The sequence below is a fragment of the Narcine bancroftii genome, chromosome 1 (genome assembly GCF_036971445.1).
Source record: "Narcine bancroftii isolate sNarBan1 chromosome 1, sNarBan1.hap1, whole genome shotgun sequence".
In the NCBI taxonomy this organism is placed as follows: Eukaryota; Metazoa; Chordata; class Chondrichthyes; order Torpediniformes; family Narcinidae; genus Narcine; species Narcine bancroftii.
This window is the reverse complement of record NC_091469.1, coordinates 114,732,326-114,751,113: the sequence shown is the minus strand read 5'-3', so window position 1 is coordinate 114,751,113 and position 18,788 is coordinate 114,732,326. Positions and strand designations below refer to the sequence as shown.

The window sequence follows — 18,788 nt, the reverse complement described above, 5'->3', positions numbered from 1 at the left end:
CCTATCACTAGTTTTAACACTGTATCTGCTACTTTAAACCCTGTATGAAATTTGTACATTTTAATGAGGCTACGTAATAGTTTTGCAAAGGAAGTTGCCCTTGCACCTCAAAAGAAGAATTGCTGCATAAACCCATTATCTCAGCACAAGCCTAAGATGTCTTTGTAAGACCAAATGGCATCAGATTTCACTCCATCGGGGTCAACTACAAGAGATAGTGTCTTAAGAAAGCAGCCTCTCCTCAAGGACCCCCACCACCCAGGCCATGCCCTCTTCACTATTCTACTATTGGGAAAAGAGTACAGGAGCCTAAAGACAAGCACTCAACGGCACAAGGACAGCTTCTTCCCTGCTGCCATCAGATTCCTGAATGATCACTGACAAAAGACAGTGCCTAACTTTAACTTTTTGTGCACTATTTTTTATTTATTTTTGTAAGATGGTTTATATGTTTGCACTGGGATGATGCCCAAAACAATGAATTTCATGACTTGTTCATGACAATAAAATCTGATTCTGATATAAACTGATAAGCAGCATTAAAAAAATGAAAAGTGAGAAGCTTACTGAGTTAATTGACTTGATGACTCTTTTTTCTGGTTTCATGGGGTCATCATATTCAACCACAACGACACAGCAGCCACAGCCTCCTTCGTGACACATGACTTTTGTCCCGAAATGCTGTAGAATGTTGCGTAGATATTCAGATAGATTCATCAGTGGGTCTTCATCTTTCACTGTTGTTAGATAATACATCCAATTATATAGAAAATTATAAATGAAGAAAAAATCTAATCATAATTAGAAAAAAATTAAGATTGTTGAAAAATATATGGTGGCATAGTTAATGCAATGGTTTGCACATCACTGTTACGTGCTAGCGACCTGGGTTTGAATCTAACTCAGCCTGTCAGGAGTTTGTACAATCTCCCCATGTCTGCGTGGGCTTCCTCCAGTTCTCCAGTTTGCTCCCACCCTTCAAAATATACAGGGCTGTAGGCCAATTGGTGTAACTGGGTCATGGTCCAGAGGGCCTGTTACTATGCTGCATGTCTAAATTTTAAAAAAAAATTAAAACAATAATGCAAAGAGGGGAAAAAAACTGAAAAACATAAGAGCTAGAAACCCTCAACAGGCCAGGCAGCTCATCACAATTCTGTCTCTTCTACAATGGGGAGACCAAATGTAGATTGGGTCATTGCTTCATGTAACACCTTCATGCAGCATGAAAGGTCTTCTCTGAGCTTCTGGTTATCCATCATGATAATACTGTTCCCACACCCATCTCTGATCTCACTTCCTCGCTGTTCCAATGAAAATTAAAGCAAACTCAAGGAAAAATATTTCACCCCACAGTATAGCATTCTTGACCTAACAGTTGCTCAAAATAAAATAATTTGTCTGATACAATTTGAAAATAAATCTGAAAGCCATTCAGAATAATTAATCCAGTGAACCTGACTGCTTGGAAGAATAACTGATAATACCCCTGCTGGTAAAATATAAAGAAGAAATGCAAACACGAAGATAGTCTATAGAACGAGAGGGGTAATTGAAAGTAAACTGATAGAGAGAGCCAAAGAACATTAGAGCACAAGAAAATAGGAGCCGGAGTAGGATGCCAGGCCTCTCAAGCCTGCTCCACCATTCAGTGTAATTATAGCTGATAAACATTCCCACTCTCGATTTTCAAATAATCAATTAACTCAAAATTAATTATTGACAATTATTTTTCCTTCACCACCTTATGGGGAAATTCATTCCAGAGATTCACCACTCTCTGAGATAAGACACGTCTCCACAACTCAACTTTAAGTGACCTGTCCCATACTTTGCAACTGCGTCTTCACATTCAGATCCAAACTTCAACAGAAATATTTTGATTTTATTTATACCGATATTGTCAGCCCTGCTAAGTCTTCTCTCTTCTTACCCCTCTTTCAATAAAGCCATGCCTTGAAAACAGCCTGAAAGATGGTGCCCTTAAAATATTCCCACATTTGGGAATTAATATTGACCTCCAGTGTTAATAATTATGTATTGGGTGAGGGATATTCATCAGGAGAGAGTGTTTCACTCTCCCTTAATACCAGTTGGGTTTTCTCTGAAAGTTTGACACATCTAAGCACATAGAAGAAGTGGTCATTGGCATGGTGAACCCTGGATTACTAGTCCAGCAGGCATAGTACAACACTATCAAACCCTTTCGGAAACAGTTGGAGAATAAGGCATGGGAGTTTTGCAACTGTTAAAGGATTATACAATGGGATCTTGAGATTCATTTTCGAAAGGACATTCAAGTTGGAAACAATATGAATTAAAAAATGGTAAGTTTGATGGTGACAGGGAGTACATAGGAGTAACTAATTACATAGCAAAGTATGATACTGTAGCTAATTGCTACAAAAGGTACTGTAGGCACCTTCAGGTGGCCAATTGCCCTGCATGTAAAGCCACATGTTTAAGCAATATATGGCTGTTTTGAGGCCACCTGAATGTGCAGGTGGGATAATCAGCTCAGCTCAGTGACTCCCCAGTCACCTGAATCCAGCTGGCTGAAAGCGGATGTTAAAAGGTCAGGCTGCTGACGTGGCAGTGACGTCGTCAGTCTGAACTGCCTGGCATGAATCTTGAAGTATATTGTGCAGGCAGGCTAGCACAGATTCAGTCGTTTTGTTTAGCAGTGAAGGGAAACAGTGGATTTGAACAATGGCTCCAAAAAAGGCTTCTGACTGGTCTGAAGAAGAGGTAAGACTGCTTCTAGACCATCTGACTCAGGAATCCCAGGAAAGGGAGCTCACTGGGACAGTTAGGGATGGTCCCACTTTTGACCGGCTGCCCGGAGTGCTCGCAGCACAAGGGCACCAGCACAGTAAAAATCAGGCGGTCACGAAGCTGAAGAGCATGAGGAAGAAATTCCCCGCAGTCCTGGACCACAACAGGAGGAGCGGCAATGGGCGCAAGGAGTGGCAGTTCTTCGACCAGTGCCACATTCTCTGGGGGGGTAGCTGCTCAGCTACTCCCTTGAAAGTAGCCAGCGCTCTCGAGACTCCTGAATCCCTAGAGCTCATCCCTGAGGGATCTCAGGGTTCACACAGCGGCAATGGAGGAGACATGCCAGTCCAGGAGGAGGAGGCCACTGTCGAGGCCACGGCAGCCACGGATTTGGATGCCTCCGAGAGAGGAAACGCAGAGGTCACTGTCCCTGGAAATGGCGATGCGGCACTCTCAATAGACAACACAGGTACATTAGCATTGAGGTTGTGTTTATGGAGAAGCACTCAAGTCCAATGTTGATGCACTTTTCCTGTTTCCACCCACAGCCTCTGGCCCCAGATGCAAGCACCAGCGACTGACCAAAGGTCAGGTTCTCGCGAAGAAGCTGCAGGCGATGATGTTGGCACTTGACAGGGACGACAGTGAGAGAGACCGCCAGCGTGCAGAGGAGGCGCTGGATCACAAGAGTCATGCTTGCCAACCAGAGGGAGGACGAGGAAGCAATGTGCCGCTCTGAAGTAGAGAAGCTTGCCCAGTCGATGTCTGAGTTTGCGGCTTCCCTGCAAGGACTGAGAACCACAATGGACAGGCAGTCAGTCATCTTCAACAGATTGGACACACGATTGGAGGCCTCCCCATCCCCATTCCCACAGTCATATGGTCAGCCTCATCCCATGTACCTGGCCCCTCCATTCAGTATGCCTTTTCATTCCACACCTGTGCATCACAGTAGTGGACGCTTTGGCATGACTGAGATGGTGGGGTCCGGGAGAAGTTCCTCTCCCCCTCCCCCCTGCCTCCAACTCGTTCCTCTCAATGCTGGAATGAGGTTTGTGTCGGAATAAACATCCTTCATGCTGCTAACTCACTGTTCACTTTCGTTGTTCATGAAGCGCCTCATAAGTGCAATGTTACGTGCGACACTTTAAGGATGGAAACACTCAGCAGTGAGATGCTCTGGTGCCGGGTGGTTGTATTTGTTGCGTTTACTGTTTTAGTGTTTGACCTGCTGTGTTCAAGTGTGGAGTGTATTTGCACTGTTATTTGTCCAGTCCATGGTTTCCTTCAAGTTTAAGAATGATGTGAAATGTTAACGTAGCAATATCTACCTCAGATATTTTATGAAACTTTGTGATTTCTCAAAGAATGTCTTTTATAAAATTTTATTAAATTTTTGACAAGCACACAAGTCACAAGTTTCATTTATATGCATCCGTTCATTCGCGAGAGCACATAACATGCCTAGCAGCAGGCTCATGTCGCCGCATTGGGTGGGGAGAGTGGAGGGGGTACAAGTAGTGCAAAATGGGGAGCTGGGCAGCAGGGACAGACCCTTACAGGATGGACATGATGGCAGAACGGATGGCCTGGTGCCCATGACCCTGCTGATCAGCACAATCTGCGCTATTGGGTGCAGGACCCTCTGCTTCAACCAATGTTCACTCTGAAGGGAAGTCTTCCTTGTTAATCTCACATATATTGTGCAGTACACAGCAGGCAAACACAACATGTGGGACTAAGGCGGTAGAGATATCGAGACACTTGGACAGGCACTGCCAGCGGCCTTTTAGATGGCCAAATGCACATTCCACCACTGTCATTCCTGAATTAAGGGCCTTGTTAAATCTTCACTGATCCTGATCCAGTAATCAGTGCTGTGTGAACCCCTTCATCAGCCAGCTTCGTAGGGGATATCCCGGATCACCTACAAGGTGTGCTGGAACCTCCACTCCCTCAACATCCTTGGACACCTGCAGGCATAACGATGCAGACATGTAGTTAATTCATGCTCCTGAATGTTGACACAGCAAGCATGCATAACATTTGAAACACGGAGCTTTGAAGGGTGAACACTCACGTCAGGTGGGAAGAGGTATCCGCCCTGGTCCTCAGCTTTTCTATACAGAGGAGAGTTGGCAAGCACTCGGGCATCATGCGTGCACCCCGGCCACCCCACAAACACATCTGAGAAGCTGTAACATGAATGGCAATCACAGTGGAAATCACACAGTGAAGTTATAGTCATTGGAAATGTGATGTGATGTACATCAATAGAGGCTTAACTCACCAGAATCTGTGTTCAACCACTGCTTGCAGAACCACCGAATGCCACCCGTTGCGATTGTAGTAGGCTGCAGCATCCACTCTGTGTGTGATAATGGGAATGTGTGACCCATCAATGGCACCAGCACACATTGGGTATCCCCTTTGGGCGAAGCCATCAATGGGTCCTGGAGACGTGTTCCATTTGGCAGGGAGATGAAATGTCTACTTAGGAACTTCCTCAAGGCGGCAGTCACCTCCTGCACCATCATGCACAAGGTGCTGACGTCTATTCCAAAGATGGTACTGATGGTACAAGGGTTGGCATACCACCACAAGGCCACAGCTAATCGGAGTCGGACTCCAATGGTCGCTGCAAGTCTGGTCTATGCGCCTTCAGGTGAGGTTCTAGGAATTCCAGCACGAAGTGAAAGGTGCCACGTGACATACGAAAGTGTCTGATCCACTCAGGATCATCAAATTTGGTGAAGCCGTTACTCCAGAACTCAGCACCCTGCGGTCGGTTCAATCTCCAGAGAGACCGATTTGTCACCATAGCTTATTGATTGACCAGAAGCATTCGCCTTTGTCTGCAGCCCTTACGCTCCGCGCGCTTTTCGACTGCTAACTGCTGTCTTCTTGCCCTCAACCTTTGCAGGAACTTTCTCCTGATTGCACCCATGGGATTTTCAGATTTCAAGGATGATTGAAGAGCTTCAACAGCACAAATAGCCTTACCAAGGATCTGCCGTATCTCATTCTGAACACTCAGAAACACTGAAATCATCATCATTGTCTCCTTCCTGCACAGGGTCGGCCAATGTCCTGTCTTCCTTCTTGTCGCACTCAAAATGTCATCACGCCAGTGGGTGGGATCACAGCTGACACTGGGCAGGAGCCAGAGTGTGCTCAGAGCTGCATTCTGTGCAGCTGTGTCCTTCAGGTGGCCAGCATTGCACTTTAAATGCTGCCACTTGAACAGCAATTTAAAGGGCCGCTTCTGCTTCTCAGGCGCATACTTAGCATAGAATGCACCTAAAAAAGCATAGTGTGGTAAGTTATTGAGGCTGGAAAAGCTTCTTTTATACAGTTGGAGTTGGAGTTGTTTGTTTGATTGGCTGACATCAGCTGCATGAATAACAACAGCAGCCAGGTGCATTCTTGCATGTGAATACCTTTCTTCCCCACCCTGTTATTGAGCAGCTTGGCCAGCACCATTTTAGGGCTGCTGGTCTTGTACTGTTCCAGCTTTTACCTCCGCCGGTTCGTTGTCTTGGTTGCTTTAGCGATCTCTGTCCGCATCTTCTGCCGCGCGATGTGCTGGCCCGATCACCGCAATTGCGGGCCGCCACAATAGTTAGATGGATCTTTTTTTACTGCACCCATTTGGAATTTCTTATTTGCTCTTTCTGGCAATTGCTTCCTAATTCAAGCCCCATTTCTGCTTAAACATTCTTTAAGAATTTCTTCTGTCTGACTTCTGTCAGTTCCAATTACAGAAAACTGATGGTACTGTTACGAGTCCAGAGGACCCCAAAACCCAGCAGGAATAGATATGTACCATGACAAAGAGTTACTAAACAAAAGTTGATTTTAATTATCTTTGAACATGAAAATAGAATCAAACTTTAACTTAACTCTTAACCTACTTAACCCCCTTCTAATTCTAAGCGCAGGTGTGTGTAATGTGTGTGTAAGTTCAGCAAAGTTTTTTTGGTTCACAGTCCAAACTCACTGGTTGCAGGCAATTCTTGAACTGTTCACAGAAGTTAACATTAATAAAGTTCACCAGGCTTTGGTGCTGAACAGGTAAATGGTTACCACTCAGAAGGGTTTTTCTTGGTTTTCAAAGAGAGAGTTTTTCTTGTTCCAGAACATCCAGAACTGATTCCTTTTTAATCAGCCACTCCAGTGTCTCACTGATGAAACTTGCCCCCTTCAGGGTTTTCCAGATAATGACTTCTTTCTTTCGGGTACCACAGAGTTCCTTTCTGTTTCACCTATTCCAAGGGAAACACCGGACAGCCAGTTCTCTCCTTTGATCAGGCCTCCTTCCAAAGCTTGCCAGCTTGTCCCTCTGGAGCTGATGTCCGGTTTTTTTTCTCTGCTCTCCGTCTGCAAAGATCACATGACCCTCCAAACAGCAATTTCTGTTTTCCAGACAAAGCTGCTACTGCCTGTTATTACATTTGTTGCCCTTTTGCAAACAACAGTCCATCATGAGTCTGTATCTCTTGCAAAAGCTCCTGCAAAAATTCTATGTTTTAAAGTGTTTATGTGTGACCTTTCCCAAACCTTTCCCGATTTATCTCCCAAACACCTCTATATACTCTGTCACAGTACTCAAGTCAAACTTGCAGATTATCCCCTTTTGATTGCAAGTGCTGATCTCCAAAGATTTCCTTCTGATATAGCATTTAATATAGTTCACCATGCAATGAAATGGATGACATCACCTGGTGTCATTGTAACTACCTTTGCATGGCACCTCTCCAGTCCAGCAATGATACGGATGATGCCAATGGCTTCTATGTGCTTATCTTAACTCTCCCATCATTTTACTTCCCTTTACTCTATGATGACACTTGTATCTTATGACAACTTACTGGACTTTTTGTAACATTCCCAACACCAGACTTTCTGATACCCACAAAATTTGATTCATATTTCTCTGGAAGTCTGTATTTGATTTCAGTAAAATTTTCCCTGCCTTCTTCCAATTTTCATAATCCATTTAACTAGCAGTCACAAGACATCGCATATGCTGGAACCTGAAGCCAAAAAAATAAACTGCTGGAGGAACTCAGCAGCCAGGAAGCATCTGTGGAGGAAGAGAAATAATGGATGCTTTTGATCACAACTCTGCATCCCACAAGCTCTGCACTTCTCTCGACACTAGTATTACACTGCCTCAAACATCAAACGTTTTGAACTTGTATCCCCTTATATCCTTGACTCGCCATATCTGTCTAATAGTCTTTAGACTTCCATCACACCACCCATTAGTAGCAGAGCTGCCAATTAAATCAGCTGTAATCTCTAAAATCCTCTCTTCTAAATCCATCAGCTTCTTTAATTCTTTATATTTTAAAACCTGTCTCAAACCTCATCATGAATTTAGTAAATAATAAAATCTCACTCCACAATTTATTTATTCAATTCATTTTCCCATCTCTTTTTCCCCTTGATATTATGGGTACATTTGATGTTGAATGGAGTATGTCATTGCAAGCTATTACAATTGTTATTCAATAAAACTACTGAAAAAAAAAACCACAACTTTTTCTAATGAGCGTTCTTATTCATTTTTCCGTTTCTATTAGATTTTTTTTAAACTCTGATTTCGTTGACAGCTTCAGTTGCCCAAATGCTGGAGAACGGTCCAAAGTCAGGAAGGATTAAGTCCATGAAATAATTAATGAAGCAAATGAAAATAAATTAGCTGCATTTATTTACCTAATATTGTTCAACTTAATGACTATGCATTGTGGAAAATAAAAGATTTTAGGAAAATATATATTTTTTAAAAATGCAGGGATTTGAAAATTCTATACTGTAATTAGATTTTAAATAGAACATGGTAACTTAATTTACTTCTTAGATCTTACATCTTAGACATTAGCTTATGCAAATTCTAATATAGTAATTTCTATTTCATTCTAAAGAGAGATAGTTTTCGACTCATTTTTTGTTACTGAGTAGGAGTAGGAATGGTGGCATCTCTTTAAAGGCATTTGCATGCAAGGTGATTTATGTGGTGTTATACTTCTACATTGACCACCGCCAGTGGTCTGATATCGCCTCAAACTGTGCATCTTGGCGCCTCACAGTTCGGCGGGCAGCAACCTCCTTTGAAGAAGACCGCAGAGCCCACCTCACTGACAAAAGACAAAGGAGGAAAAACCCAACACCCAACCCCAACCAACCAATTTTCCCCTGCAACCGTGTCTGCCTGTCCCGCATCGGACTTGTCAGCCACAATCGTGCCTGCAGCTGACGTGGACATTTACCCCCTCCATAAATCTTCGTCCGCGAAGCCAAGTCAAAGAGACTTGTATCTAAAGCGGAGAACGATAAAACGAAAAACTCAATATTAATGAAACTTTTTTGACAGATGCTGCTTTGGCTCTCAATTCAATGCTTTTAAGTTCTCTGAAGGATGCTGCCTTTACCATCATGGAAAGCTCCATTCACTCGAAGGAACAGCGGCCTTCTTGCAGTGCTTTCTTCAGCAAAGTCACAATTTTGCCTCTGAAGGGAAGCAGCCTCCATCTGACTTCTGACCTGACCTAAATCAAAAATACAAGAACAATAAATTAAACAGAAAAATGTGAAGTATAGCAAATATCAAGAATTAGGACAAAAGTACTACAAGTGCTAAGTATGTGAAAACTCATGAATTTCATGCCTAAAATAAGCAAAACATTGTGAATTGTTTAATTTCTAAAATTATATCAAAAACAGTCCACCATTTATATTTCTTGCTTTTGCAGCACGTTGCACATCAGTTTCCATGCTGTATCTCCCTATGATTGTTGAGTTTTATCAGGTATGGAAGTTTGTTAACACAAAAGGAGAGAAAGGGTTACAGTCCAGAGCGCCTTATCATTTTGTGACTTCTTTTTACTCTTTTATCCACCCATACTATCACATGTATTAATTTGCTCTCCTTACCATCTTTCCCCAAATCATGTCCAAACTGCTTTTAACTTTACCATTTCTAAGAAGACTATTAACCTGGAATGGAAGAAGATTTTTATGTCTCGATATCATGATTGACCTGCTAAATTATTTCCAATAATAACTATTATATTTTAGATTTATGGGGACAGATAGTTTTAACTATCACTCAACGCATCATCTATAAAATGTTTAGTATGCAAAAAGAGTAAAAAGGAGCAAAGGAATTTTTAAAAAGTGAAATACAATTAGATCAAATTTCACAGGTATATCTAGTTTACGAAACTAGAGTATTCCGAGGAAATCTTTTGTAAGCCGAAATGGCGTAAAGCAAAGTCCCATTCACTACTACCTGTATTAGAGGCTATTTTCATAAAAGTAACGTCGTAATTTGATTATTTGTAAAGCAAGATGTACTTGTATTGTGTTTATTAATGTCAAGAATAGGTGCAAAGACAGTACTAGACAGAAACTAGAGCTTAGCTGGGATTTCCTTGGAATTGATGGTCTGCAGAATTCCTGGCGCATCCAAAACCAATTCACGTGTTCATACACAACAAAGGCCCTAATGTTTCAAACTCAAATTCTAATTCCCATGAAAGTTCATTAATCTGAAATTGAACTAAAGGGCTTTCCATTATTGTCTTTTTTGCCATCACTTGTCCTGCATTCTATGTTACATCATTCAAAGATGGAACTTAATTATAATGAATTTATTGTCATATGCATTGTACAATGTACAATATGAACAGGCACCAAAATTTTTGCGGCAACCCAACGACAATAAGACACATTAAGTCAAAAAGATATTAAACACAAAGCATAGACAGGTAATAAATATTCACAATTACTATAGAGTAAGAACTAAAGTTAAATTACAATAGTGTAGAGAGATTGTGCTTTTTGAGATGTTGCAATAGTTTAGGATTGGTGTAGTAACGTGAGATTCAAGAACTTGCCATCTGTTGGAAAGAAACTCATCTTGAACCTAGCTGGTCTTCAGGCTTCTGTACCGCCTTCCCAAAGGGGGCAAAGAAAAGAGGATGTTACCAGGGTCCTTTCTGACATTGGCTGCCTTCTTGAAGCAGCACCTCACATAGATGCCTTCAATGGGTGGGAGGTTGGAGCCTATGATGGACCTGGCTATGTCTCCTACCTTCTGCAGCCTTCTGTGCACCTGGGCACTCCAATTTCCAAACCAGGCTGTGATGCAACCAATCAGTATACTTTCCACAGTGCGTCGGTATAAGTTTTGTAGACTATTTGACAACAAGTTAAATCTCCTTAGGCTTCTTTGAAATTAGAGGCATTGGTGTGCTTTCCATATGGTTGCCTTGAAGTTCTGGCCCAAGGAGAAATCTTCTGATATGTGGACTCTCAGGAACTTGAAGGTACAAACCCTCTCCTCCTCCATCCCATTAATGCGAATGGATGCATGGTGCCTCAGTCTCTCCTTCCTCAAATCAAGAATACGCTCCTTGGCCTTGTTGATGTTAAGCGCAAGATTATTAATAATAATGAGTTTATTGTCAGACATATTATACAGTATATTCACCGAAATGGTTACTTCTTGTAGCCAAACAGGTACTTCATTAAAAAGCATGGTATACATTTGCTTAAATTGACAGGAGATAATAAATACAAAATATAAGCTATTTAATATTCACAGCTACAATAGTGCAAGAAAAAAAAGTGGTGTTACACTTTTGGGGCAGTTAGCACAGAGGTTAGTGCAATGCTATTATAGCACCATTAACACGGGTTCGAATCTGTAAGGAGTTTGTACTTTCTCATCATGTCAGTGTGTGTTTCCTCTGGGGGCTCTGGTTTTTTTCCCAACTTTCAAAAACGTACAGGGATTGTAGTTTAATTGGAGTATTTGGGCATCACAGGCTCGGGGGCCGGAAGGACCTGTTACTGTGGTGTATGTCTAAATTTTTTAAAAATTAAGCCAATAGTGCACAGTCCTCCTGTGGTATCAGATCAGTACATGATTCATGTATTAAGGGAAGGTTCAAGAGTCTGTCAGCCATTGTCCTGCAGTGGTTGGTTTTGAATCCACTATTTTTCATTTTGTATTTTAATAAATTGGATGATAAAATTAATGGCTTTGTGGTCAAGTTTGCTGATCATACAAAGATAGGTGGAGGGGCTGGTGGAGTTGAGGAATAAGGATGTCTGCAGAGTGACTTAGACAGGTGAGAATAGACAAAGAAGTGGCAGATGGAATACAGTATTGAGTTAGTGCATGGTCATTTTCTATGCCTTTATTCCTACAAGCAAAGAGTATTTTCTAAATGGGGAGAATATTCTGAAAGCAGAATTTCAAAGGGACTTGGGAGTCCTCGTTCAGAATTCCCCAAAGGCTAACTTGACAGTTGAGACAGTAATAAGGAAGCCAAATATAATGTTAGCTTTCATTTCTAGAGGACAAGAATATACAAGCAAAGATGTAATGCAGAGGCTTTGTCAGATACTGGGCAGACCACACTTCGAGTGTTGTGAGCAGTGCTGGCATTGGAGATGGTCCAGAGGTTTACAAGAACGATCATCAGGAAAAGACAATTAACATAGGAGGAGTATTTGATGGCATTGGGCCAGTATTCAGTGGTATGTAGGAGGGGGATTCTCATGGAAACCTATTGAATATTGAAAGGCTTAAATTGAGTGGATGTGGAGAAGTGGTCTCTAGTGGTGCGAGAGTCTAGGGCCAGGGGACACAGCCTCAGAATTAAAGGATGTCACTTTACAACACACTTGAGAAGAAATTTCTACAGCCCGAGTCTGGTAAATCTCTGGAATTTAATGCCATAAATGGCTATGGAGGCCAAGTTATTGAGTATGTTTAAAGTAGAGATTGTTAGGTTCTTGATTAGTAAGAATGTCAAAAGTTACTGGGAGAAGGTAGGAAATTAGAGTTGAGCCTGATTGGTATCAGACATATGAGCAAACAAAGAAACACTGGATCAGGCAGCATTCATGAAGATAAATAGACAATCAATGTTTTGAGTCAGAACACTTTTCTAAGAAGGGGCAGGGGATAGAGTGAGCATTAAAAGGAGGTGGGTCCAAGATGTAATAAAATTCTAGACAAATCAAATCGGGAGAGATGAAGTACAGAGACAGATAAAAGATACCAGTGGGAGTAGTACGTGTGCAGGAAAATGGGAGCAGGCAAAGGATAGAGGGCATTGGGGTACGATGGCGGTGAGGTACCAAAAATTGGAAAATTCAATATCCATGTCATTAGGTTTTCAACTACCCAGGCAGAATATGATGTGCTGGTCTTCAAGTTTACGTTTGTCCTTGCCCTGAGGTCGAGGTCAGTGTGGTTTGTCTGGGAATGGTGAGAGGGATTAAAATGTGAACATTTATTCTCCCCAAAAAATTATTAATACAGTGTAACTCTGGAAAATATGACTTGAATTTTATTGAGCACTTGTTCCTTTTTCCAGACTGATGAAAGAATGAAATATCATTTCATTGTTTAACAAATCTTATAGACTTTTTTGAGGAGGTACGAAGGCGGCTGACAAAGGGAAGGCTGTGGATGTTGTCTGTATGGACTTTAGTAAGGCCTTTGACAAGGTTCCACATAAGAGGTTGGTTAGGAAGGTTCAAGCATTATCTATTAATGTTGAAGTAGTGAAATGGATTCAACAATGGTTGAATGGGAGATGCCAGAGAGTAGTGGTGGAAAATTATTCGTCAAATTGAAGGCCGGTAACCTATGGAGTGCCTCAAGGATCAGTACTGAGTCCATTGTTGTTTGCCAAATATATATTAATGATCTAGATGTTAGGGTGGTAAATTGGATTAGTAAGTATGCAGATGATACAAAGATTGGTGGTGTTGTGAACAGTGAAGAAGGTTGCAGTGGGATATAGGAGTTAGAAGAGTGGGCTGAAAGATTGCAGATGGGGTTTAATACTGATAAATGTGAGATGCTACATTTTTGTAGGACTTATCTGCAAAGATCATACACTTTAAATTTTAGAGAATTGAGGAGTGCCATAGAAAAATTGGATTTAGGAATTCTGGTACACAACTCCCTGAAGATAGAGTCACATGTAGATAGGGAGGTGAAGAAAGAATTTGTTATGTTGGCCTTCATAAATCAGAGCATTGAATACAGGAGTTGGGATGTCATGTTGAATTTGTACAGGGCATTGGTAAAGCCAAATTTAGAATATTGTGTGCAGTTTTGGTCATAGAATTATAGTAAAAATATCAACAAAATTGAGAGAGTGCAGAAAAGATTAACAAGAATGTTACCCGAGTTTAACGGTTTGAGTTCCAGGGAAAGGTTAAACCGGCTGGGACTTTATTCCCTAAAGCATAGAAAATTGAGGGGTGATTTGATAGAGGTCTTTAAAATAGGAAGGGGACAGATGTGGACAGGCTTTTTTCCATTGAGAGTGGGGGAGATTCAAACAAGAGGACATGGATCAAGATTGAAGGGGAAAAAATATAGAGGAAACCTGAGGGGGAATTTCTTCACTCAGAGGGTGGTGGGAGTGTGGAATGAACTTCCAGCCTAAATAGTAGATGCGGGCTCAATTTTAATATTTAAAAAAGGTTGGATAGGTATATAGACGAGAGAGGTATGGAAGGTTATGGACCAGGTGCAGCTTATTGGGACTAGGTGGGAAAAGGTGTTCAGCATGGACTAGAAGGGCCAAACTGGCCTGGTTCTGTGCTGTAATTGTCATATGGTTATATTTCTTTCAAAATCAGTAGGAACTTTCCCAATGCTCACTCCAGACATAAGTTTGCATTGAACTCTACACAGAATCAACTACACACCCTGGAAATATCTTTGAAGCTTGTATACAGGCTACACTATCTCAGGAATGGCATATTTCATTGCTGCCCCACACCTTTCACTTCCCCCTCAGATGCAAACATTTAACTTGCAGTTTATACTCATTATGGCAGATGCATTTAGAAAATGGTTACAAATTAGGAAAATGTGTCAAAAACCTGAATACTGGGTGAAAATAAGTGATCATAGGTGCTCAGATTTTCTACATTCATGGCATGGTCATTAGGTAAAATCAAGTAATTTTAGTGCTATGGGTATATCCGCTTTACGAAACAAGAGTTTTGCTATGAAATCTTTCGTCAGCTGAAATGGCGTAAAGCAAAGACCTATTCCCAACTATTGGAGGCTTTTTAAAAAAAAATCAAAAACACTTCCAAAAACCTTTTGTAAAAGCAAACTTAGCTTTCTTTGCAAAAGTGAATTTTTGTAATTTGAGTATTCGTAAAGCAGGGTATACCTGTATTGCCCTCTTAAGCCATACATGAGCATTTCAACATTGATTTAGAGACTTTGGAGAATCTTCCTCACAATTATTTCACATGTTAAAGCATAATCCTACTGGAGCTACAAACAAAACGTAGGGGAACAATACTACACCTGTTCATTGGAGAATCTAAGTTTGCAAAGCTTAGACCAATGGTTTTCAAACTGTCCTGCTAAACTCATATTCCACTTTAAGTAACCCCTATGCTATTAGTGCTCTGTGATTAGTAAGGGATGGCTTAAGGTGGAATGTGAATGGGAAGGGAAGGTTGAGAATCACTGCTCCAGACCCAATTGTTACTGAAATACTTTGCTTGAGAAAAATTGTCATTGGGCCATTTCCTTTGGAGTTGTGAAACCATGCACATAACAAGTCAATGAGGTACGATTAAAACAGTGTTTTTCAACTTTGTTTTTTCTTCTCTCATACCACCTTAAGCAATCTCTTACTAATCAGAGTACCTATGGCATAGGGAATATTAAAGTGGTATGTGAGGGGAAAGAAAAAGGTTAAGAACCGCTGCTCTAAACATCTCTCTCCCACCATCTAAACCATACAATTAGCAACTGAAAACTGGGACCATAAGACATAGGAGCAGGAATAGGCCATTCAGTCCATTGAGTCTGCCCTGCCATTTAATCATGAGTAGATCCATTTTCCCCACTCAACCTCACTGCCCGGCCTTCTCCCCATAACCTTTGATGCCCTGGCTAATCAAGAACCTATCAAACTCTGTCTTAAATACACCCAATGATGTGGCTCCACAACTGCCAGTGGTAACAGATTTCACAACCTCTGGCTGAAGAAATTCCTATGCATTTCTGTTCTAAACAGATGCCCTTCAATCCTGAAGTTATGCCCTCGTACCTGAGACTCCCCCATCATTGGAAGTAACCTTTCTACATCGACTCTGTCCACGACTTTTAACATTAACATTAAACTTGATTTTTTTTCGCTTTGGCAAAGGGTCTTGGATTTGAAAATTTAACTGTTTTTCTTTCCACAGATATTGCTTGATCTGGGGCTTCCAATTTTTTTTTTTGTTTTTATTTTATATTTTTGAGCATTTTTTTTGTATTTCTTGCAAGGGCACTATGTAATTGGAGTAAGATGCATCCACTTTTGTATTCAAATCACTTGTAATAAAGGCCAATATACAATTAACCTTCTCAATTGTTTAACTTCTGAGTGATTTGTGCAAAAGGAAACCTTGCTCCAACTGTACACCACTAATCTTTAATATCCACCATTTAAAAAATATTGAATTTCTATTTCCCCTTGCTTGTTCCTTTGACAATTATCACAAAAAAAAATCAATATGACACATTCAATAAGTTTATTTTTGGGAAATGTTAAAAATTCAACTAATTATGAAATAACAATACAAAAGGTAAAGTGCTCATTCGCCAGCGTTCACAAGCAGGGACACGTCTTTCAATTTAAATTAGAACATCGAGTCACTGAATTCTGCTTTTTTAAAAAAAATCTATTTCTAAAACACCTGAACAACCCAGCCTGCATTTCAAATGTGAATTATGTAGAGTGGATGGAGATTTATTTTTTTAAAACCCAGAATTATTATTTTTTTCTAGAGATTGTGAGGGAAAATACCTTTGAAATAGAACGATTTTTAAATAAGGCAAAAAAAAAATCAAACCATGTGGAAAATAATATAACGACAAGAGATTGATATATTGAATGACAGTCACCCCAGGGGCTGTCCAGATGCTAAAAGTGCAAATTTGAATTTATCCTCTTACAGAAACAGTGATGAGCTTCCAAATCAGAACATGGACAGGTCCTTTGTTAATTACCTTGCCTTGAGTATATACAGCCCAATTTTAAAATGTCTAAATAGCACTTGGGAAGGTAATGAATATTAATTCTGACAGATTTCAGGAGACAAACCTAAAAAGTGGGCTGACACATGGCAGATGAAAGTCAATGCAGACCAATTAAGATACGCATCTTCGATGGAAACTCATGGACAGCCAGTATAAACCAAATGACACATTGTGGCTGAGAAACAAAGGTACATTGTTGAAAGCTCTACCACCATCTTCAGAAATGAGTCTTTAAAAACATAATTTAGGACTTGTACATGGAGAATCTAAAAAAGAAACTAAACAATGACTCTTTAAGAAAACTGTGGTTGCATTGCTGTTGCAATTTTAGGCACCACATTTTTGTCCAGATGTCAAGGCCCTAGAAAAAGGTAAAATGGAGATTTACTAAAATGGTGGCAGGGATAAGGGAATTTAATCATGTAGAGAGATGACTATACATAAGAATTAAGAGCTGGAGTTGACAATTAGCCCCTCGAGCCCACTCTACCATTCAATAAGATCAGGTGTAATCTGATTATAATTACAACTCCACTTTTAGGTAGGAATGCAGAGTTGAATTTCTGAAATAAAAACAGTTCAAGGAAGGAGCACTAGTGGTCCTCAAATCATGAGGAATTTTGAATTAATAAGATAGGAAGCAATTGTTTTGACTGGCAGGCAAATTCTGAACTTGGAATTAATTTATAATTAGCTAAAAAGCTGGTGGGGGGGGCAAGAAAAATGAGAAGAAAAAGAGCAATTTAGGTGATGTGAGTGTGGAACTACAGTAATTGGATAAATGTTTCAAAGCGTCTCAGGCAAGAAAATACAGCTATTTCATCTACTATGTCAAAGACAAATGCAGTTTTCTCTATATCTAGAAACAGATCTCAGCAATCTGCAGTTTAAAAATGGTGATCAATGTCTTCCTGTCCTCTGAGAAGGGAACAGAGCTCCCAATTCATTATCATTATTTGATCAAGTACAAGGGAATTCTTCCTAGTGCTTTGGTTAATATGTGTGCTCATTATAATATTACTGTTTGGCACAATTTGACTGTCTGCAAACTGGCTATCACCTTAAAACAACCGAGAATGTATCTCAAAAATACTTCATGAAAAAATGTGATGTGCTTCAGGACATTTCATCCACTCCTATGCCTGACTGATACTACAAATATTATCAACATGACCCAAAGTTGTGGTTTTCTTATTTCAAAAATAAATTTTATTCATGTAAAAATTAGTATACAAATTACAGAGCAGTATATAGGTTGTTGTGACAGACAAAATAGTGGCAGATTTTGCCTTTAGGTCAATCTCACAATCTTAAGATGACAGCACAAACACAAAGAGTCCTTTAAGGTGGCAAAAGCAAGTAGTTCCGATATTCCTGACCAGGTGTGCCAACTATAAAAAAGGGAAAATACTATTCTGCAAACCAGAAATCTGAACATATTTAAAAGATGCTTTCTCAGATTTTGAAGACGTGTTCTGCTTGCCCACTATTTCCAAACTGGGGTTCTTTATGAAAAAAGTCCGGAATTATAGAGGATATGTAGCTCAATTCCGAGGGCATGTTCTGCTGTAAAAGCTTAGAGAGGAATTAATCAATCAAGCCACCAATAAATGCATTTCACTCCTCCTTGGATATGCAAATTTTGCTTAGACTGCACGGTAGCCAATATCGTTGGAGAAAGCAGAGAAAAAGAATTAGTGTCATTCTACAACGATTTACAAAAGCCGAAGGAATAGAAGTCAAATGCGCATCATTCCCCTCAAGATCATTCTCTCAAAGGAGCCTGTGGTGAATTCTATTAACATTCTCCTTTATTTTATTTTTTATTTAAACTGCTGGTGCTAGAAACATTTATATTATTTTGGAATGTGCAATGAGAAAGTCTTTCTTTTTACTGTCAATGTTTTTTTCTTCA

The 18,788-nt window shown here is 40.4% G+C and overlaps 1 protein-coding gene across 2 annotated transcripts in view; it reads right to left on the bottom strand.

Annotated features, from left to right (window-relative positions):
- LOC138762909 (xanthine dehydrogenase/oxidase-like) overlaps positions 1 to 18,788 on the bottom strand; it is a 223,412-nt gene that overhangs the window by 188,895 nt on the left and 15,729 nt on the right. For both annotated transcript variants that reach the window (XM_069936426.1, XM_069936420.1), the window contains 2 exons: positions 9,213 to 9,329; positions 568 to 737 (listed from right to left, as the gene is read on the bottom strand). In XM_069936426.1, the coding sequence (XP_069792527.1) occupies positions 568 to 737; positions 9,213 to 9,312 (270 nt within the window). In that variant the 5' untranslated portion in view covers positions 9,313 to 9,329. The remainder of the gene's footprint in view (positions 1 to 567; positions 738 to 9,212; positions 9,330 to 18,788) is intronic.